Source organism: Pimephales promelas, chromosome 10, assembly GCF_988280905.1.
Source record: "Pimephales promelas chromosome 10, fPimPro1.hap1.1, whole genome shotgun sequence".
NCBI lineage: Eukaryota > Metazoa > Chordata > Actinopteri > Cypriniformes > Leuciscidae > Pimephales > Pimephales promelas.
This window is the reverse complement of record NC_142778.1, coordinates 1115062-1138385: the sequence shown is the minus strand read 5'-3', so window position 1 is coordinate 1138385 and position 23324 is coordinate 1115062. Positions and strand designations below refer to the sequence as shown.

The following is a 23324-nucleotide window of genomic DNA, read 5'->3' as shown; positions in this document are numbered from 1 at the left end:
CCTTAGTGGTTAAACAATGCAAGTGCACGAGGCTCTTAAGACTCAGTTTTCATTATTTATTGAATAATTTGATGCAACATTTATTTTTAATTGCTGAAAAAAGCACTGATTTGTCAACAAGATATCTTCAAATGCGCTTGTTGTTCCATGGCGCTGATTGGCTAACGAAGTGAAAGAGGGCGTGCCCAGAACCTAATACGCCTCTCCTATTGGCTACAATCCGTTAGTCTCTGATCTGTCTGGATATGTGACGAATGAACTCAAATCACTCAAAGATTCCAACAAACTTTCTAAGAAGCGAGCAGCTCTGCTTACTCTTACTGTAGTGTGTGCACTCACGGTGTGTTATTTAGTATGAATAAGTGTTGGAGTATTCACCAGAGGGCCATGCTAATGTAAGAGGAGTGCAGGAGAAGGTAAGGCGATTATTTCCCTCTCCATTCATTCTCTGTTAATGCCAGATTTAGCGAGCCGGAATCTCACTCGTAATTATAGTATAGAAAATATACGGGAATCAAACAAAGACAACATTAGGGTTGTAAACACTCGTGTAAACTGGTAAATGTTGAGATGCACGTTAATGTGTCAATATGGGTCAGTGTAGAAAACACCCTCTGTGATCCTTCCTCTTAATCCTCAGTTAACACACTAAAGCTGTCACTGTGTGTGGTACACCTTTGTAGAGTGCATATTAGTCCCTCAAAAGCAAATATTGATACCAAAAGTGTACATATTAGCACATAAATTATACATGCAAAACCCCTTTTGAAGGGTACTGTCCCAGTGACAGCTTTTGGACCTTTTTTCTGAGAGTGTAGTTGAAAATAACCCACTTATTTAGGCTGATATACTTCTGCTGTAATACAAAAAAAAAAAAAATATATATATATATATATATATATATATATAGAGTATAGCATCACCTTTGGCTTGCTCATTAGGGTTTTAGTAAGGTTTTCCTTTGTAAAATTGCTTAAAACAAAATGTATATTGTACAAACAAATACGTTGAATCAACATTGAGCAATCATTTTTAATTGGCTAAATATGTCTAAAATATGAGGAAGGCTGAAAATATTGAACAAGGATGTGGACAAAGTTTTCCTTTCGTGACATTTTGCAAAAAAAAAAAAAAAATATATATATATATGTATATATGTTTTCATGTTTGAAAGTGCAATAATATTGTGTTGTCGCTTAAGAATCATGATAATATCTTATTATCGGACCTCTGGTGATTCCCACCCCTAAATGTAATTAAAATAATTTAATTATATAATATAAAATAATATAAAATATAATATAAAATATAAAATAATATAACCAAATTTAAATAATTTTAAGACTTTTTGATGGTTGATATTTGTAGTTAAATTGTGACAACTTACCCCATACATGCCCTAATGTTGGTCAACATGTGTGAATAAAGCTGCAAATGTCCAGAATATTACCTGGCAGTGTGTGTTTCTCTTCATATGTAGGTTTGCTAGATCGACAGCTCTGAAGATCGAATAGTCGTCGGCTGTTCCCCAATGGCTGGTAGGACCTTGACCCATGTACTGGTTAGATTAATAAGTCAGAGATGCACTACTGTACGACACACGGATGCTCTGCTTTATGTCTGTCCTGTAGAAAACAACTTCCCTCCTCTGCCCGGCTTCATTCCTCTACGGCCGTGTTTCCATCAGGACTTTGAGGATATTCCGGACCAGCACCGCACCATGTGCAAGAGACTCTACTACCTGTGGATCTGTGAGTCCGTACACACACACACACATGCATATAGATGATATTCAGTTTACAAATGCTCTGTTGAGTTAAGTGTTCAGACGAACATGTCTAAAGTAGCATCTCACTCGACTGACTTGTTAATTGTTTAAACACTCTTGGTGTGTGTGTGTGTGTGTGTGTGTGTGACTGCTGGAGGACTGTTGAATCATCGAATATATATATATATATATATATATATTGTTTTACTCCTAGTTGTCACGGGTGTGTGTGGGTAGAAGAAGGCGGACGAGGCAAACGCTCCAATTCAAACAGTTTACTCCAAATATGTTCTCACAGGTACAGACAGGCAGGAGACAAACACACTCAAACATTTACAAAGACCAACCAGGACTGAATGAGGGAACTTAAATACAAGCACTGATGAGGTGAGGACAGGTGACACAGATGATTATGACGATGAACAGGTGGGTAATTGAGGGAGTGAGTTCAGGTCTGGAGACAAGAAGGATTCTGGGTAGTGTAGTGAAGACTAAGACAGACAGGTGCAGACAAAGACTATGACACCAGTGTATGATTTCAGAATATATATATATATATATATATATATATATATATTTGCAATAAGCAATATACGCATCAAAACATCCAAAATAAAAGTTTGTGTTTACATAATATTGTGGGTGCTCTGTGTATAATTATTTTGTATATTTATAAATACAGACACATATGCATGTATATTTAAGAAAAAATATGATTTATATATCAAATATTTTTATATAATATAAATTATTTATAAATCTATATACAGTATATACATGAAAATATTTCTTAAATATATACAAGCATGTGTGTGTATTTTTATATATAAAATAATTATACACAGAGCACCCACATGTATTTTTTGACATATGATATATATTAGGGCTGTGCACAAGTTAATTGCGATTAATCCCATCCAAAATAAAAGTCTGTGTTTACATAATATATTTGTGTGTGCTGTATGTAATTATTTTGTCTATATAAATACCTATGCATGCATGTATATATTTAAGAATTATTTGCGCTTAAATTCTGTATATATATATATATATAAATATATAATCTATATTATATAAATATAAATATTTTATATATGAACAATACATTTTCTTAAATATATACATGCATGTGTTTGTATTTATATATACAAAATAATTATGTACAGCACACACAAATATATTATGTAAACACAGACTTTTATTTTGGATGCGATTAATCGCAATTAATTTTTGCACAGCCCTAATATATATATATATATATATATATATATATATATATCTTTCTGGAACACACACACGCTCTCTCTCTTTCTCTCTCTCTCACACACACACACCTGTGCATATAACGTGGTGAGTTGGGTACAATCAGTAGATAAGCGATCTGCTGTGTCCTCAGTGTACGGCTCCACGCTGCTGGTGAACTTCTTCGGCTGTATGGCGTGGATGTTCGGAGGAGGAGGAGTAACGAACTTCGGCATGTCCATCATCTGGGTCGTCCTCTTCACGCCCTGCTCATACGTGTGCTGGTTCAGGGCCATTTACAACGCCTTCAAGTGAGCGTCTACTTCCTCACCAAATTAACATATGTACAATAAATATTATTATTATCCTATATATATATATATATATATATATATATATATATATAATTTATCAATTTATGAATATTAATTTGTATTTAAACATTTTAATAATAATGGTTATTATCATCATATTATAAATGTACAGCATAATGAATCCATTTTTTATTTATTTAATACAATATTAATTCAATATTAATATTTATTAACATTAATTTACAGTTTTTTCCAATTGCTAACATACATTTTTGCAAACTAGTCTGGTTTTATCAAAATACTTAACACAATTCACAAAAGCACACACCCAAACTGCAAAACACCTCATATATCCTGCAAAATGAAACTATACATAGCATTATCAAAATTAAACTTTTGCATGAACTGGCACACACTTCAGTCATATTACCAGATTTTTGCCTAAACAACTACACACTGTTGGGCATAATGAAAAGCAGTCCTTTAGTATGCTTTGCCATAGTACTAAAATATGCATCAGACTGTTCACATGCACAGAAATATGTGCAGACACACACATGCTGTTGAAACTTCATTTTACTGTAATGTATTTTTTCACAAGTCAGTGCAACATATGCACAGCAGAAATATTTACATGGGACTGAAACTGAAAAAGAAACTTCCAGAAAATTTGTGGCAAGAAATTTCTTTTTTTTTTTTTTATAGTTTTATAGTTTTTATAGTGCTTACATCCTGATTGAAGTGTTAACAATGAACCATGAGGTGTTTGGCCAGATGTAATTGGCCAATTAGTGTCATTTTGAACGGTAGTGTTTAGAAATGGCAAACATGTGACTTTATGTCAGATTGTCGTGTCTTATGCAGAGATCTGTGCATATCAGTGCATTTAAAAAGTGGCATTTTGAAATGCAAAATGTGTGTAAAGCAGAAAATGTGTTTAGACTTTTGTAAACTTGAGAAGAAGTTTTGCTTCTTCGTTTAAAGAATTGTGCTGTGATGTCATTTTAGTGTGTTAGCGACTGGAAAAAACTGTAATAACATCAACACCTGATCCATCAGACATGTGTCGTTAATGTTTAGATAAGTGTAGTTCTGTATTTGTGCATCTGTGTTGTCGTTGTGTTGCAGGACGGACAGCTCGTTCTACTTCATGGCTTTCTTCTTTGTCTTCATGGCACAACTTTTCATCTCCATAATTCAGGCCATTGGTATTCCCGGATGGGGTGTTTGGTAAGACAAATGCATCCACATATTATGCATATTATTCTTAAATATGAGGATTCTGAACGCTAACACACACACACCTCACACTAGAATACTGCATCTATTCCTCTATGTGACGTGTGTGTGTGTGTGTGTTGGTTCAGTGGCTGGCTGGGCACCATCTCCTTCTTTGGTACGAGTATCTTCGCCTCCATCATCATGCTGATCCCCACGCTCATGTTCACCGCGGTCGCCGCGCTCTGCTTCATCGCGCTCACTAAGGTACACACACACACACACGTATCTCAGCGGGATGGGTGTGTGTTCGACTCATCACCTGTGCACTCGCCGGTGTGCCAGGATCAGCTCGTTTAGTTGACCTGTGTGTAGAAGTCTTGGATGGATGGGTGTCTGTTGTGCAGTGTTGGGTGTAACTAATTACTAAGTAATTAGTTACTGTAATTTAATTACTTTTCCCTTGAAAATGTAAAGTAAGGGATTACTACGGAGGCGTATTGCATTCACTTGAAGAAAAAAAAATCTACTCTGTTTTTCTGAATTAATGAGTTAATTTTTCACTTGAAGAAAAAAAATCTGCTCTGTTTTTCTGAATTAACGAGTTAATTTTTCATGAGAAAATTTTTTTTTGCTCTGTTTTTCTGAATTAACGAGTTAATTTTTCATTACAAGTTAATTCAGAAAAACAGAGCAAAAATTTTTTTTCTCATGAAAAATTAATTCGTTAATTCAGAAAAACAGAGCAAAAAAAATTAAAAATCCATGAAAAATTAACTCGTTAATTCAGAAAAACAGAGCAAAATATTTTTTCTCATGAAAAATTAACTCATTAATACAGAAAAACAGAGAAAAATATTTTTTTTCTCATGAAAAATTAACTCAATAATACAGAAAAACAGAGCAAAATATTTTTTTTTCATGAAAAATTAACAAATTAATTCAGAAAAACGCAGTAAAAAAAAATATTTCCATGAAAAATTAACTCGTTAATTCAGAAAAACAGAGCAAAAACTTTTTTTCTCATGAAAAAATAACTCATTAATTCAGAAAAACAGAGCAAAATATTTTTTTTCTCATGAAAAATTAACTCATTAATTCAGAAAAACGCTGTAAAAAAAATATTTCCATGAAAAATTAACTCGTTAATTCAGAAAAACAGAGCAAAAACTTTTTTTCTCATGAAAAATTAACTCATTAATTCAGAAAAACAGAGCAATTTTTTTTCTCATGAAAAATTAACTCGTTAATTCAGAAAAACAGAGCATTTTTTTTTCTCATGAAAAATTAACTCGTTAATTCAGAAAAACAGAGTAGATTTTTTTCTTCAATTGAATGCTATACGCCTCCGTAGATTACTCTTCATGTATTTGTAATTTAATTACAGTTACTTCTCATGTAATTGAGGTAAATACTGTCAATCCGATCTCACAGCGATTCGAATGCATTTTATGAGGTGTCTAAATCGTACGACCGCACTCGTACAAATTCGTATGAATTATGATAAAATTATGTATGAAAAAAATGTGAAATGTCATGAGATCAGACATAAAACAATAGTGGGTTTAACATCAAAATGTATTGTCTGATGTTTTCATAATGTAACCTTCTCCAATTTAGTCAGTTTAAGGATAATTCATGCAATTTTATTGTATTTTATTTGAAAGAATTAAAACAGATTCATGTCTATCCTTGTATTATTCAGCTGGTTGAGATTGATATGGGATTTTGAAGGTAATTAGTAATTAAAAGTAATTAAATACTTTTTAGAGTAATCTAATTACACTGCTGAAGAGGTAATTAGCAACTAGTAATTAATTACTTTTTTAGAGTAACTTACCCAACACTGCTGTTGTGTGATGTGTGTGTAGAAGTCTTGGGATGGATGGGTGTCTGTTGTGAGGCTGGAGTGTGTAGTTGTTGTTATTTAGATGCCAGAGTAAATCAGTTATTTACCTTTGGATTTGTGTCTGAAAAGCCAATCAGAAACCAGGAAAAATTGGTGATAATGGAACTACACATCATGTTTCTGTCACGTAATAAAAAAAAAAAAACTAATTACGACTTTTGTTCTCACAATACTTGTTTTGCACATCTCACATTTTTTTTCCTCAATTCTGACTTTCTTCCTAAAAACCTTTTACAATTCTGACTTTTTTCCCTAAATTCTCACACTCGCAATTGCAAGTTTATAAATCAAAAAAAAAAAAAATGAAATGTGAGATAAAAAGTCACAGTAACCTTTTTATTTATTTATTTTTTTGTTCTACAACTGACACTGATGAACATGATTGTGCTGCTCATGTTCGGCAGGTCCATAACTTCTACCGCGGCAGTGGCGGGAGCATGAGTAAAGCGCAGGAGGAGTGGGTCTCCGGCGCCTGGAAAAACCCTCACGTTCAGCAGGCAGCGACGCAGGCAGCCCTGGGGTCCTTACAGGGCCCTCAGACCCCGCAGACCCCACAGTACTCCACGCCCTCCTACGACAACACCATGTGAAGCACCAACACAGCCAGTCATCAGTAGAGCAGGGCTGTGTTTCCCCATAGCATCGTTAAAGGTGCTGAATATGTGACGTTTTCACTCGACTAAAGCAATATTGTAGGATATTTAGGAAACATGCCGAGTTCACAGACTCGTTTCTCTGAAAAACACTTCTACGGCCAGTTATTTTACACGTTTCGTGATGTCAGCCGGTTTTAGTTTTGGTCTGTGTGACTCCGCCCACTGCCAGCTCAGCCAATAGTATTTCAACACCCTGGGTTGCCAGTTGGCGGGAAACTCAGCGTATTGGAGCCAGCAAATAAACTGGGTCAGAGATCGCAGTCTCTACACAACCTTAAAAACCTCTGGATCTAAACATCTCTATAAACGAAAGCATATTAAAACGCGGATAAATCAATTTACAGTGTGTAAGTCTCCTCGGCTTTCATTGTCAATTCCACTCGTTCCTGTTGAGTGTTCTCAATCTGGCAACGAGTTTGAGGAGGCGGGGAAAAAATGATCTCCGATATTTTGAATTTGGACTGCAGTACCAATTTCGACCACTAGTCGAAATCTCAAAGAAATGTCAATCTTACAGACTGCACCTTTAAACCAACTATGGTCGCTAGTTCCGTCGTTATCATCATAGTTCATCGAGTCGGTTTTCCCGAAACCATTCACAATTTTCACCAAATTTCACAATTCGATTCGATTTCGATTGCAATTCGATTCAATATCAATTATTTTGGATATCAGTTACAATAAATGGCAATTTTTCTCAAGGGAATCACGACCTCAGGACCAATTCATACGAATTTGTACGAGGGATTAAAAGGTGGCTAATTCCTACGAATTCTAACACAGTCTCATCCCAAATCGTCATATAACTGACGTTTTGGGACGTATTTTGACCATACGTCAATATCCGCCTTTTTAGGGCCCCCTTAAACGTCGGTAGATGGCGATCCCGGGCCGTCATACAACTGACGCTTTACCTTTAACGTCAGTTAGGTGACGGGTTAGGTTTAGGGTTAAGTTTAGGTATGGGGTAGAGTTAGGATCCCATAACCTCATCTACCGACGTTTAAGGGGGCCCTAAAAAGGCGAATATTGACGTATGGTCAAAAGACGTCCCAAAACGTCAGTTATATGACGATTTGGGATGAGACCGGGTTGCGAATTCATACAACGTCATTCCTTCGAATTTGTACGATTAGTGATGGGTAGGTTTAGGGGCGGGGTCATGAGTCGGTTTAGGGGAGGGGTCAGGGTAGGTTTAGGGGGGGGTCACAGGTAGGTTTAGGGGCGGGGTCACAGGTAGGTTTAGGGGCGGGGTCACGAGTCGGTTTAGGGGAGGGGTCATGGGTAGGTTTAGGGGCGGGGTCACCGGTAGGTTTAGAGGCAGGGTCACCGGTAGATTTAGGGGTGGGGTCACAGGTAGGTTTAGGGGCGGGGTCACGGGTAGGTTTAGGGGCGGGGTCACGGGTAGGTCATTTGTATGAATTAGCCACCTCGTAAAATGCGTACGAATTGCCGTGAGATCGTGTTGGATTGTGTTTCTTCAACGACTCACCGTACTATGATCAGTGTGTGGGTTAGGGTTAGGTTAGGTCGCCGCTGTACGGGAAACACACACCAGGCCTTCATTGATCGTGATGTGATGTGGCTGAAATACGAAGTGGAACTAATTTTTCGTTTTTTAATTTAAATGTGTGTGTGTGTCTGAGTTTTGTGTAGTCTATATTTTAGCCTATGTTTGCTGTTATGTGACTGTATTAAATTAGAAATTAATGTATGTAGATTTGATGAGATTTGCAATCAGGGAAAAGCTGGAAATACCAGGAAATTTTTAAAGTGTGTATAATTGAAATATAAAACATACAAGAGAATTTTAGTGAAATATATACAACATCCTGGAAATTAAGTATGTAATTAATATTTCTAAAATTTTAATTGAAATAGAATTTTTATTTTTGTGAGCACAGTCTGTGAAATTATTTTTAAACATGTAAATTTTTGTAGCGAATATACATTTTTATAGTTATTCTACATGAGTAAATCTGCTAGAAACTGTTCAAGTGAGTGTAATATGAAATCATAAATGACTAGTAGAGAGGTTGCTCTGTCAATTAATCACATTTTACTTTGTTTTCGTTTCAGATATATTGTGTGTATAAAGTGTAGAAAATATTGATTGGTCTGTTTGTTTGGTCACTTTTTGAGTATAAATCATATATTTATTGAAGAACACAGATTTTTAGTATCTTCATGAAAAGGGAATTGTGTAAATCTTGAATAATTTCAAAGAAATTTTAGACTGAGTTTCCATGTGATAGACAACTAGAGTAACACATACTGGTACCTTAGTTAACGTGATTATTAATCTTAGTTAATATTAATTACAACATTTACTAATACGTTATTAAAATCAAAGGTTGCTTTGTTAACATTATTTAATACAGAACAAACAGTATTTTTATTAACTAACATTAAATATGAATAAATACAGTAACAAAATCATGTAAGTTGATAAATTCATGTTAACTAATGAACATAATTGTAAAGTGTTACGGAAAGCAGTGTTAGCGATTCTTGACTGTAATGAGTTTAACCATTAAACACAAGCTCTTGTTTCCTCATGAATGGCGTGTGAAGTGTTTCGTCCAGCAGGGCGCAGTGTTGTTCTGGGACGAGAGATTTCCAGACTGGGATTTTGCACTGACTTGCAGATCACAATCGGACAACAACACTACTTTGTCAGGCTAGATTCCCATTTAGACGCACATTTAAACATTTAAGCAGACACATGATCACAGATTACATTCCCAAAGAAGACAATAAACGCTCTCTTTCTTTCTCAGACCATTCGTAGAGTAATGATGGTCGTATAGTCTCCTGTTATAAACGGCACTGACATCCTCTGCTTTAGACACTCAATTTGCACAAACACAGAGGCCACTTATAATAAAACTCCTAGCATGAATTATGAAGATGAGCATATTTTCCAGCTTCCAGTTAAAATCAAATTGTTATATGGAGTATAACCAATAAAGTCAGCACCATCGCAGTGAAGCATATGTTCTTTATATCACTGACTGTCTGTTGTATCGTATCAAACTTCAGGCGGGCTCGTGAAGAAGTTACAGTGTGTTACTGATGTTTTAGTGCCGGTACAGGACTTTAACGAGGTCAAGGTCATGGATTGGATTCCTCATGATGATAAAACATATATATATATTTTTGTTTTAAAGCACTTTTCAATACAACCATGTTTGCTCAAAGTGCTCTACATTAATAATAATAAAACAAACATACAAGGAAACGCACACACATAAGAATTAATAACCCGGGTAATTAAAAGCCTTCGTTAATAAATGAGCTTTTACGCAAGTCATCCTCATTTATATAGCGCTTTTAACAATGTGGATTGTTCCAAAGCTGCTTTACAGTGATAATAGGGAATTACAGTAACAGAGATTGTTTTGGCTTTATGACAGCTCTAGAATAAAGTTATTTTCCCGCTAAAGTTAGTTTTGATTGATTCACTAAAACTCTTAAAGGAGTAGTTCACTTTTGAAAAAAAAAAAACTTTTGTTGATAATTTACTCACCCCCATGTCATCCAAGATGTCCATATTTCTTTCTTCATTCGAAAAGAAATTAAGGTTTTTGATGAAAACGTTCCAGGATTTTCTCCATATAATGGACTTCAATGGGAACCAAACGGTTCAAGGTCCAAATGAGAGTTTCAGTGCAAACTGTTCAAAGGGCTTTAAATGATTCCAGACGATGAATAAGGGTCTTATCTTTCTTATCTTTTCGATCGGAATCTTTTTTTAGAGTCAATTCGTTCGTTTCGTTCGTTGAATGAACCAAATGACTCGGAAAAAGATTTGTTCATTTTGACGAACGAGTTCAAACAGGAGAGTCACGAACGCGCATCACAGATCAGAGCAAGGCGAGCATTCGAGCTTATAAAACTTAAACTTTGTTATTTATTTATTAAATGAGCGATCGTTTCGCTTGATAAGACCCTTATTCATCGTCTGGAATCGTTTGAACAGTTTGCACTGAAACTGTCTTTTAGACCTTGAACCGTTGAAGTCCATTATATGGAGAAAAATCCCGGAATGTTTTCATCAAAAACCTTAATTTCTTTTCGACTGAAGAAAGAAAGACATGGACATCTTGGATGACATGGGGGCGAGTAAATTATCAGCAAAAGCTTTTTTTTTAAAAGTGAACTCCTCCTTTAAGTTCATGTGCACTGTATCAGTATTGCGACTCAGCAGGCGGTGTGTGTCCTGGACAAACACACTCTGATCATGCGGTGGACATTCCTGACGTGCAGATGGAAAATTACACTATGATCTGCCTTCAGGTCTCTCTCTGAATCTCCTTTACTCGGCGATTCTCAGTGCACAACATCTGTTCTTCTGCAGCGATCGGATTAGACGGAAATGAAGTCATTCTGAACAGGGTTCAAGTTAAGTTACCGTATATATATATATATGCACAGCTAACAGGAACGCTCTTCTGAGGAAACCTATTCCAGCAACATTGATTCAACAATCTCTGGTTCAACAATCTAAAGATTCAACAATCTAAAGGGGTCATGAACTGGCTTTTAAATTTTTTTATATTGTTGTCTGAGGTGAAATTATGACGTTTGCTTGTTTTTTACATTCAAAAACATTAAAATGAATAAGTAATAGTCTATTTTCTACCCTAGTTTTAAAAACGTTCGGTTTTTATGGGCGTCTCGCACTGAAGACTTGGAAGTAAACGCCCACTGCTGTGAGTGGATAACAGTTTTGCATATTATAATGAGTTGTCATCACGGTAGGCATCTATGTTATTTAGCTATGCATGTAATGCGCGAATCGGTGGGCGGGGCTAAAGTAGGCGTTGATCTTCTTCTGTGGGGGTGAAGACTTTCCCCACTTTGAAAAACGAGTCGTTTGCTGAGCCTGGTGTCAATAAAAGCTTTTATTGGACTAACAAGGACGTTTTCAGTCCTGAAACTTACAGGATATTCTTATAATATGATGACCTCTTAGATGTCAAAAGCTCAATGAAAATATGATTTCTCAGTTCATCACCCCTTTAATTAAGTTCTCAAAACGTTAGCACAAACACATTATGTATAGATCTATCATGGCACCTTTTCTCTGAAACGTATTTGGACGTTCTTCTACATTTTGTTTAAATGTTCTACTTGAACTTTCAGAGAACATTAAAAACCATTTGTATAACCCAAAAAAAAAAAAAAAAACATTTATTGGAGAAAATACAGAAATAACATTTTCATGACTTAATGTTGGCTAAATGGTTTTAGGGCATATGTTTGGCATATGTATCTGTGTTGAGGTCACCGTATAAATGGTTACCGCTCTATTCCTGTAAATGACAGCACTGATTTGTGTTTTATAATACAGTAACTTTGTGCACTTATAACTGTTTGTGTTTGCCTGGGAGAATTACAACAGTTTCTACAGTATTTACTATTTATTACAAATGAATTATCGGTGCACATTATCTCTTCTCTTCTCTGATGATGTGGGCGGGGCAACCTGTGACTCACATGAGATCAGCCAATAGCAATCAATTCCCCACGGACAACATCAAGCCCCGCCCACGTGTTCTTATTCCAGAAGCGGATATACGGACAATAGGGAAGAAAAGACTAAAGCATATAAGTATAGTATATACGTGTACATAAAGTGTGTTAACAGTTCTAAAAGTGTATTTTCTCTTTCAGTTTAAGTACGTTTACTTTTTTTTTTTAATATCCCTGGTAACACTTTATTTTACAGTGTCCTTGTTACATTTTGCATGTATATGTTATATATATATATATATATATAAATTAGGCATGATTACATGCAATTAACCCTAAACCAAACCCCAGTCTTAACCCTAATGCATAATTACACAGTAACAAGGACACCTTAAAATAAAGTGTAACCAAAATTCCTTTGACTATTGTGTAACCATGATTTGAAGTACACTAAAGTGCATATTCAACACAGTACTTTTTTTTTTTTTCACAAGTCTCAGTTCATCCCTGCCCAGGTATTCATCTCTGGCCAAACTCCATAGTAGCCTATGTGTCTCATTCACTGTGGGGTGCAATAGTGTATACTACAGTATAAACTTAACAAAAAGACACAACCGGTTCCTTGGGTTTCTTGGCCATTGAGACCGTCTGTAGGCACTCTGTTCAGTTTTCTTGGCCTGAATGAAGGCATGATAAAGTAATGGTGGCTGGGAGTGGGACGTGACTTCATCCGTCTGGTTTGGGATTCGGGTCCCCATGGTAAGTGCGAGAGACAACAGCTGCTTTACCAGCTAACGCAAATGTATTATAAAAACGTTTGGCTAATCTAAGTTATGAAAACTGTTTACAAGTAGAAATACATAAAAAAAAATATATGTTAAAGTTCCATGAATAATGCATAAATGACGTTTTGAGAACATTATTAAAGTCCAGAAATTTGAACAAATGTTCTAGAGAACACTGTAAAAAAAATTAATATGCTTAATCTAATCAATAAAATTGTGGCAACAGATTGCAAGCAATATTATTAATTAAATTAAACAAATTAGAATTGAGTAATAATTTATCAAAATATTCCTTAAAAGTTAACCATTTAAAATGAATAAAGTTTACACCAAAAAATTAAACAAAAATATCTGCATTTTAAAACAAACACTGATCACTATAATGGTGACTTAAACATACTTTCTAAAAAAGGTTTTACTCATTTTAAATGGTTAACTTTTAATGAATTAATTTTATTAATTATTACTCAATTCTATTGTTAAATTTAATTAATAATATTGCTTGTAATGTTTTGCCACATTTTTTTTTTTTTTTTTTTTTTGATTAGATAAAGCGCATTAATTTTTATTACTGGAAGAACGTCATAGTGTCTGAGAACGTTCCCATTTAGTTACATTTCCACCCCAAAATCAACAGCCAAAGCAGCCCAGCAGCCCTCTAACCTTATCGATATTGTAATAAACATTTTCACAAGGAACATAACGGGGCATTCAAACCTGGTAAATATGTTTTAGGTCGTGACCGGAGTGTGAAGGGTCAATAGTTGTGAAGGAGAGCACAGGAGTCAACAGAGTGAACAGAGGAGCTTATGTTCTCCCAGTCAAGGGTGAAAGAGCCGTATCCTCGTGTTTTACAAACTCTCTCTATCACACCCATACGACTGTGTGCAGACACACGCCACGTAGGAATTTCTCTAATGCCCTCTGTCTCTTGACTTTATGATCAACACACTCTTGACTGACAGTACTGGTAGCTGAAAGTAAAGGAAAGTCAAATATATATATATGAAGAGTTCATATGCAAAAGCCTCTAAGTGCCATTTGAAAATGATCATTTTTATCAAGCTTGTATATTTAAGTTCAGTACTTTCACTTAAATGGCAATGAAGATTACCTTTTAATTGTCATTTAAGTGAAATTACTGAACTTAAATATACAAACGTGATAAAAATGGTAATTTTAGAAGAAAATTTCAAATGGCATTTAGAGGCTTTTGCATCTGAACTCTTCATATATATATATATATATATATATATATATATATATATATATATATATTATATATATATATATATATATATATATATATATATATATATATATATATATAATAAACCAGAAACTTGGTTTGATTTTTGCATGTGCTCCAACACTACTTGGTTCTGCGTTGTGTTCTGTTCACAGTCATTGTATAAAGACATCTGGTAGATCCATGTTTGGAGGACAAACAAGCTGTTCGCCCTTTGTAATCTTACATTACATCAGCTGTTGTTTGTCTCATGTTGTCTACTTGTGTACAGCATTCATCACACCCTTGCAAACACATAATGTAATCCAAACTTTATTTAAACACTTAACCGAAGCCTCTGGCTAACTTTTAGACTTCTTTGTTTTTTCTTTAATGATGGGACTCATTGTTTATGAATTATAATCATGCCTGTAAGATACTGACACACTACTCCTACAATACTACGCAGGACTACTATTCCACAACACACTATAGTTTTCTTGACTCTTATGATTGACTTTACTATCTTTAATGTCCCAGAGACCCCAATGTTCAATCAATCAATACTATGTTTGAGTCTCCGAGACCTCAATATTCGTTTGATCAATCAATCAACCAATACTATCTTTATGTTTGAGTCCCAAAGACCCCAATATTCGTTTGTTCAATCAATCAATCAATCAATCAATCAATCAATCAATCAATCAATCAATCAATACTATCTTTATGTTTGAGTCACAGAGACCCCAATATTCGTTTGTTCAATCAATCAATCAATACTATCTTTGTTTGAGTCCCAGAGACCCCAATATTGGTTCAATCAATCAATCGATCGTTCAATCAATCAATCAATCAATCAATCAATCAATCAATCAATCAGTCAATCAATCAATCAATACTATCTTTATGTTTGAGTCCTAGAGACCCCAATATTGGTTCAATCAATCAATCGATCGATCGTTCAATCAATCGCTCAATCCATCCAACATTTGTGTTCCATTGATTTTATTGATTGATTTTGAGATAAGTCTGGGGTTTTGGGACATTCAAGTATTTGTCATTGTCAAATTAAGTCAATCAATCAATCAATCAATACTATCTTTGTGTTTGAGTCCCAGAGACCCCAATATTCGTTTGTTCAATCAATCAATCAATCAATCAATCAATCAATCAATCAATCAATCAATCAATCAATCAATACTATCTTTATGTTTGAGTCCCAGAGACCCCAATATTGGTTCAATCAATCAATCAATCGATCGATCAATCAATCAATCGATCGATCGTTCAATCAATCGCTCAATCCATCCAACATTTGTGTTCCATTGATTTTATTTATTGATTTTGAGATACGTCTGGGTTTTTGGGACATTCAAGTATTTGTCATTGTCAAATTAAGTCACATTTATTTATAGAGCGCTTCATACAACATTGATTGTGTCAAAGCAGTGTCAGGAAAATAACAGTGTCAATGTTGCAGAATTCATCAATTATGAAACCAATTCCATTTCAGCTGTATAGAGCAGCGCTACAGAAAGCTAATAGTGTCGTTATTCAACTCTGTTCAATAACAGTGTCAATGTTGCACAGTCCGAACTGAACATTCATATATACTGTAAGATTGCCTGCTTTGCCAGTTGAATTAAAAAGCAATGGCCTCGGTAAAGATCCTACAGACGTTTGGACTGGCTCTATAAAAGGAAAGTCCCAAAGTCATCAATGTTTTAAAGCCTGGCGCCACATCAGCATCTGCATATTGAAAGCCTCATCAGGAGTAAGAACCTGTAAAATAAGCAAATCAGTAAACCCCCGTTCCCAGTCATTTGTTCCAATCGTCCGAGAGTCTATAAACTAGTATCCCTGCAACAATTTTGCCCTGTCGTCGCAGCACCTCTGTAATGAGGATTTATTCCCACATTGTTCCCTCCATACGGCCTCCGACGGGCCATTTGCGAGGGACTGAGAATTGAGGAAAGCAAAGGAGGACACAGAGGACACGAACGATGTGGGACTGCCGAGCAAAAACAACTCACCATCTTTATTCCAAGACCTTCGGATGTAATGGCACACATAAATAGAGATGACGAGGAGTTCATTAGCTCAGCCGAACGGCCTCCGCGTTTGCAACCAGCCGTCATTATTAAAGCAAACAGGCCGGAGTGAAATATCGTCACGCTTGTGTTTCTCCCCGTAAGTGATAGTTGAATTATTTCCCTCCCTTTTCACATCCCAACAGTTCAAGATAATCTCCCACCGAGTCCGAGTTGTTAATCATTTGATTTAATGGTGGAGAACGGCTCTAGTCTGGAGATAAATCACGTCGACACCGAGACCACCGCGTCGTGACGTCTTGTTGTCGTGTCTCAGGCAAACGTGTGTTTCCACACTACACAAACATCTCATGCTGACTGAGTCATGCTAGATTAAATATTGAACAGCAGACCAAGCGCTCCATTGGATTTGGCTTCGCATGCACCAAAACAATCCGTTTATCATCGCATTGACGGTTCATTCGGACTGAAAGCCTTCATGTAAACAGCTGAATCAATGAATTTAGATCAGAATAGTCGAGTAGCTCTTATAAAATATTCCAAACAACAGGAAAAATGTAAGCATGTAAATGCCTGGTATGCCAGACCTACATCAAGATGTTAGGTCTGGGAACTCATCATTGACAGGGCTCGATCCGAGGGGCGGGATAAACGGTTGTCTTTCGAATTCTCGCCCACCGACTCTAGACACGATGTGATTGGCCTGACCAGAGTTTGGTTTTTCCTGCTAAAACGTCTATGGCGAGTTGCTAGACCACACTGGCTGCGAAATAAGTTTTGCTGCCCCTTGGGTGCGTATAGATTTCTAGGCTACGTCAAAAATTAGGGTCTTTTATTTCCGACTGTGACCACAGGTTCACAGCATTAACAATAGCTTTGGCTTGTTGGGCTTGAAAATGGATTAGAAACCAAGGCAAGATAAAAATAAATATAAAAGACACAAAAATTGGAATTAGCTTCCACTCTTAAATCTATGAATTCTGTAAGTAAAAAACAAAAAAACGCGTAATGTGGCTTTTCTTTAAGGATAACAACAACAGAAAAACAAGGTAGTGGCCTTTACAAACTCTGAAAATGCAAACAATACACTATTCAAACCTCCCAAAAAAATAAAAAAAAAATAAAGAAATAATCGATTTAATATTGATTAACACAGTCTGGATCTCACAGATGGCCTATTCAGCACTATTTCTCCCCTCTGCATTTGACAATAAATATATCACTTAACTGTTACACATTAAACATCACATTCACATGTTAAACAGTACACATATTACTCATTACAGAACAGGTGAGTAAATAAAACAAACTTACACTCTATGAACAGTCGATGAATCGTGTTTTCAACACGAGGAGAAACACTTCACACTGATCACGATTACACATCACAACTCAATCACATCGATGTACATCTCACCACATCAATACTGGGCTAATACAAGTGAATATTTTGCACCCTTTTGGTGTTTTATCCAGCTATACCTTGTATATTGCCGTAGCACAGATGATGCAATGCACTCTCTGTTAACCGCGCTACTTCAACTCTAACTCTCGCGAGACTAACTTTCAGACGAGATCTCAACCACTGAAATCTTAAAGGGCCAGCGTCATAATTTAACAGAATTCAACAGGCGTCTGTATACATCATTCACACATTACTAATACTAAATGACATTATCCCAATTACACATTTACATGTAAGATCATTTTCCCTCCCCTGGTTACATATATATATAAAGCAGAACCAGATTTCACAAAGTGCAACATGTCCCTGTATCAACATTAAAATCAACCAATCAGATTTGAGGAAGAGGTTTACATTTTATGGACCCTATTTTAGTGATCTGAAACGGAAGTATCAAGCACAGAGCACAAGTAACTTTGTGGGCGGCTTCTGACGTGCGTCTGTGGAGGGAAAAGCCCACTTTGTACAAAGTCAATTGTGCCAGGTACAAGATAGGGCCCTATGTCAAGTTTAGACTTAAAACCAGGGTTATTCACCTCTCATTTCCCTCTTATTTTAGGGTTAAGTTATGGGTAGGGTTAGGTTTAGGGGTTGGGATTGGGTTGGACAGGAATGTTATTTAAAATATGTCGATCCAGGAACATGTTGCATTTGGCACAGTCCCAGCGACCGCACATGTGCTGAAGATTTGATCAAAACGCATGTAATGCACATGTAAACGAATATGGGAATCAGGTTGTAAAATGTGTGGTACATATAAACAGAATGGAAACACTATTTTACAGTGTCCTTGTTACTTACAGTATGTTAGATGTACTCACTATAGTAACAGTAAATTATGCATAATTACAAGCAACTTATCATAACCTCTAAATACATAACACATTGTTAAGTAAAAACACTTTCACAAAAATCTGAAACACTTAGAAATTGCTGGTAAATTTCATAATTACTTAAATTAAAACTTGATGTCTGAAATTTGTAGGCCTATTTTCTGCTCAAATTTACCTCAGTAATATTTAAAACTGAGAAATATATATTTTTACAGTGTAATTTCACCTTAAAATAAAGTGCAACCAACAGACCTCCGTTTCTGATATCAGATTGGGTCCGTGCCAATTGACGAAAGTTACCTACTGAGTCATAATGAGCTCTATACCGGGAATAACTACTAAGTGGAAGACCCGTTACACGCTGTTGCATCAGTGTATGAATCCATCTGCCCCCCAACACCAAATATGACTGTATTTTCCATTATCTTGAAAAGTTCTGCATATTCCTACGGTACCGTAAGAGACCGTCTTGCTAGTTTAAGCTGGTTTATCTGTTGATTCTAGTTCATACGGTCCCCAATCATCTTTATGAGATCTGATCAGGTCAAACAACACTCAAAAAACACCAAACTAGACCAGCCTGACTTTAAACCCAGTCTGTTGGTCATAATTACAGACAACAATGAGTTTGTGCCGGTTTAGAAATGCTATCATTTATCTCTCTCTTCTTGCTGAGGTCTCGCAGACCTCGTGATTGTTCTCTGAAAGAAAGCTATGCAGTCATGTCGCACACGTGTTTACTCTAAAACTAAACCACACGTATTCCTTGAGCGCTGCTGGAAACGGCTCCTGGCTCTGTTTTTAATCTGATGTCATGATAATGGAATTCAGTAATAGCTCTCTGACTCGGTCTTACCTCTCTTATTTGGCCACATTTGCTCACAGAAAACACACACGCATGTCGATGTCGTCTACAGACTGCAGAGTTCACACTCAGTGAATACATTTTCCACATTTCAAAATTAAAACATGATTTATGCTAAGGCAGTAAAGTACAATCACTGTTAAAAAAAATTGAATAAAATATGCATTAAAAAATAGCATTTTTAAATATAGAAGTAAATCAATGTACTACTTTTTTCTGTTTTTTAATTTTTATTTTATTTTTGCACTCTAAAAAATGCTGGGTTGTTTCAACCCAAATTTGGGTCAAATATGGACAAACCCAAATGTTGGGTTAAAAATGTAATTAAAAAAAAATGTAGAGTTGAAAGTTAAAGTTGAAGTTGGGTTAAAATTTTAAATTACATAACCTAACATTTGGGTTTGTCCATATTTGACTCAAATTTGGGTTAAAACAACCCAGCATTGTTGAGAGTGTGTATTCATATATGTACAATAGTGGCTAAACGTGATGCGCCGCGTAGGAAAAATGAGATATTCACTCTTTATTCAAATATTATTAAAAATGTGTTAAAGATTTTGTAAGCGTGTTGCATAGTTGAGCTTGGAGTAAAATGTTTTATTTGTGATAATATCTCAATGAAACCTGCGAATTGTGGCAACATCGATTTTAATCAGTCTGTTATACAAAGAAATTATGAACACACAAAATATTAATATTTTTTTCCTTTTAACTTTATTTTGAATTTTGCATAGAAGAATAAAACCTGTAGCTGTACTTAGCTTCTTTTTTTTAAAATAATTTTAAATACTTGAAACATTTTAGCATTTTATAATTCCCTCTTATTTACAATTTAACTAATATATTTAACTAATATATATATATATATATATATAGATTGATGGTTCAATTGAACTACAGCCACAAGACAAATATAAAAAATATATAAAATTTAATAAAGTTTTTTGTATAAAGTTATATGCAACGTCCTTGACATAACAACACAATGCATTAAACCCTAAAATAACTATAAAACCTTTACTTGAAACTTAACAACTGGTGAACAAATCCAATAAAACAAAGTGAAAAATCTTGTGTTGCTGAGCCAGCATCGCTTACAACTCTTCTAGCATTCTCCAGTTTACAAAAGCTTAACAAAGCCTCATTGTGTTCTGGTCTGTCTCTCTTGTAAACTTTGGTATCACTATCTATTCTCACAGACATGACATGTTTATTGGTGTCCATTTCTGATGGAAAAACCATGTGCCGAACACTTAAACCCCTGTAGTCGCTTGTTTGCATGTGTGTGTATTTTGAAGTTTGAAGTGTCTTAGGTTCACCAAAATGACATAATTTTGGTGAATTATTTTTTTTTCTTGAAAAAATATCTTCATGTCTTAAAATATCTTGAAAGTAACTCGACACCCTTGCCTCATTTATTATGCGCGGTTCTATGCAAATGAGCCCCGCCCCCACCCACTCACTCAGAGATCCACTGGTTGACGATCACACGTTGATCTGATTGGTTACAAGGTCGTTTGTGACGTCAGAAACACCAGCGATTTCACGCTGTGTTTTTGAGACTGTCTTTGCAATTTAAGGAGGAAATACTCAGCAATGCTGTCCACTTATAAACTTACACATGGTGTGTCTAAAAGCGTATCACCACACACATATAAACAACCTTAAAAGCTGGATTTATCCACAGAGGGACTTTAAAACAAACGCTGAGATGCAGTGAATGTGCTCAGCCTCTTATGAATCTTTGTTCCACTTCTCAGGTTATAAGAGATCTTATTTCAGGCCTAATTCTTAATAAAAATGTTTTTTTCGGTACACCAAAACCACTGGCATTCAGTACAGTACATGTTCTGTTGAAACACAGATGGCACATGGGAAACTTTCCCTAAAACCATACCGCAGTTTGATGAGTGTGTGGCGAAGTAGTTTTTTTTCCCCCCAACCACTTTAATTGACTTTTAATTGTCTGAACTCAAAAAGACGTTCTACTTCTACAAGAAAATCTGGTATACACTTCAGTCTTTATTTAAAGATCCAGTATGAACTAAGACAAACAATTAAAGTGACAACCACAACAATGATAACAACAGCTCAAAGAGATGGATGGATGTGTGGTCCTGGATGTCCTGTCCTGTCTCCACTATAAACAATGTTATAATGATCATTTATACAGGGTATAAAGAGATACGATAAAACAAAGTCTGTTCTGCATTTGATCTGGATCTTGATAACGGACAGCTCTTTTCACAGCAGAAAGGAATTCATTTAGCTTTGGTTGAAGGCTTTGATGCGCCGAAACACATCGAGCGTATACGATGACCCTCACAGAAAGCTTCTTAGAAGTTTTGTCTGCACTTAAAGGAGTAGTTCACTTAAAAAAACAAAAAACTTTTGCTGATAATTTACTCACCCCCGTGTCATCCAAGATATCCATGTCTTTCTTTCTTCAGTCGGAAAGAAATGAAGGTTTTTGATGAAAACATTCCAGCATTTTTCTCCATATAATGGACTTCAATGGGAACCAAACGGTTCAAGGTCCAAAAGAGAGTTTCAGTGCAAACTGTTCAAAGGGCTTTAAACGATTCCAGACGATGAATAAGGGTCTGATCAAGCGAAACGATCGGCCATTTAATAAATAAATAATAAAGTTTGCATTTTATAAGCTCAAATGTTCGCCTTGCTCTGTTCTGTGATGCGCGTTCGTGACTCTCTTGTTCGAATCTTTTTTTGAGTCATGTGGTTCATTTCGTTCGTTGAATTAACCAAATGACTCGAAAAAAGATCGAACTCGTTTATCAAAATGAACGAATCTTTTTTCGATTCCTTTCATTCGACGAATTAACCAAATTACTTGAAAAAAAAAAGATTTGTTCATTTTGATGATGAACGCACATCACAGAACAGAGCAAGTCGAGCATTTGTGCTCATACAACTAAAACATTTTTATTTATTTTTGAAATGGCCAATTGTTCCGCTAGATAAGCGTCTGGAAACGCTTAAAGCCCTTTGAACAGTTTGTACTGAAACTCTCATTTGGACCTTGAACCATTTGGTTCCCATTGAAGTCCATTATATGGAGTGAAATCATCAAAAACCTTAATTTCTTTTTGACTGAAGAAAGAAAGACATGGACATCTTGGATGACATGGGGGTGAGTAAATTATCAGCAAACGTTTATTTTTTTTAAATGAACTAAAGCTTTAACTGGATCTATTATCTGATGATAGCATATACTGCAGGATACACTCAGATGGATGTTTGTCATTTAAAGGGATAGTTCACCCCAAAATGATTACTCTCCCTCATGTTGTACAACTCCGTAAGACTTTTGTTCATCTTCAGAACACAAATTAAAGAAAATCTTAGTAGAAAGAAAGTAATCGCTGACCTAGTTTTCATTTTTGGGTGAACTGTCCCTTTAAGGCTCTTCAAGTGTAGCATAATAATGAGCTCTTTTTAACCGCAAATACTGTTTCTCTTTCCGAGGTAGGTACGGATGGTGTTAAGATCGT

At 35.6% G+C, this 23324-nt stretch overlaps 1 protein-coding gene and 1 long non-coding RNA gene across 4 annotated transcripts; one reads left to right on the top strand and one right to left on the bottom strand.

Moving 5' to 3' along the window:
* Nucleotides 1-277: 277 nt before the first annotated feature.
* On the top strand, nt 278-9659 carry scamp5b (secretory carrier membrane protein 5b). 3 transcript variants are annotated; one of them, XM_039647390.2, is made up of 7 exons: nt 278-416; nt 1481-1538; nt 1632-1751; nt 3165-3321; nt 4453-4554; nt 4692-4809; nt 6856-9659. In XM_039647390.2, the coding sequence occupies exons 2-7, from the start codon at nt 1532-1534 to the stop codon at nt 7039-7041; spliced, it is 690 nt and encodes a 229-aa protein (XP_039503324.1). In that variant the 5' UTR covers nt 278-416; nt 1481-1531; the 3' UTR covers nt 7042-9659. The 3 variants fall into 3 exon arrangements, with proteins under 3 accessions (XP_039503324.1, XP_088991381.1, XP_088991382.1); XM_089135255.1 differs by having other exon boundaries at nt 1481-1751; XM_089135256.1 differs by lacking the exon at nt 278-416 and having other exon boundaries at nt 1457-1751.
* LOC148977272 (uncharacterized) lies at nt 4548-18201 on the bottom strand. The gene is made up of 3 exons (XR_016169813.1): nt 17964-18201; nt 6383-6512; nt 4548-4804 (listed from the first exon to the last, which is right to left on the bottom strand). It is a non-coding gene; the product is annotated as an uncharacterized LOC148977272 (long non-coding RNA).
* Nucleotides 18202-23324: the final 5123 nt, after the last annotated feature.

What these genes read in the sequence shown, in the direction of transcription:
- scamp5b (XM_089135255.1), top strand. Translation starts at nt 1,532, where the DNA reads ATGGCTGGTAGGACCTTGACCCATGTACTGGTTAGATTAATAAGTCAG. An exon ending in ACTCTACTACCTGTGGATCT is followed by an intron (nt 1,752 to 3,164) that starts GTGAGTCCGTAC and finishes CTGTGTCCTCAG; the next exon opens with TGTACGGCTCCACGCTGCTG. An exon ending in ATTCCCGGATGGGGTGTTTG is followed by an intron (nt 4,555 to 4,691) that starts GTAAGACAAATG and finishes GTGTTGGTTCAG; the next exon opens with TGGCTGGCTGGGCACCATCT.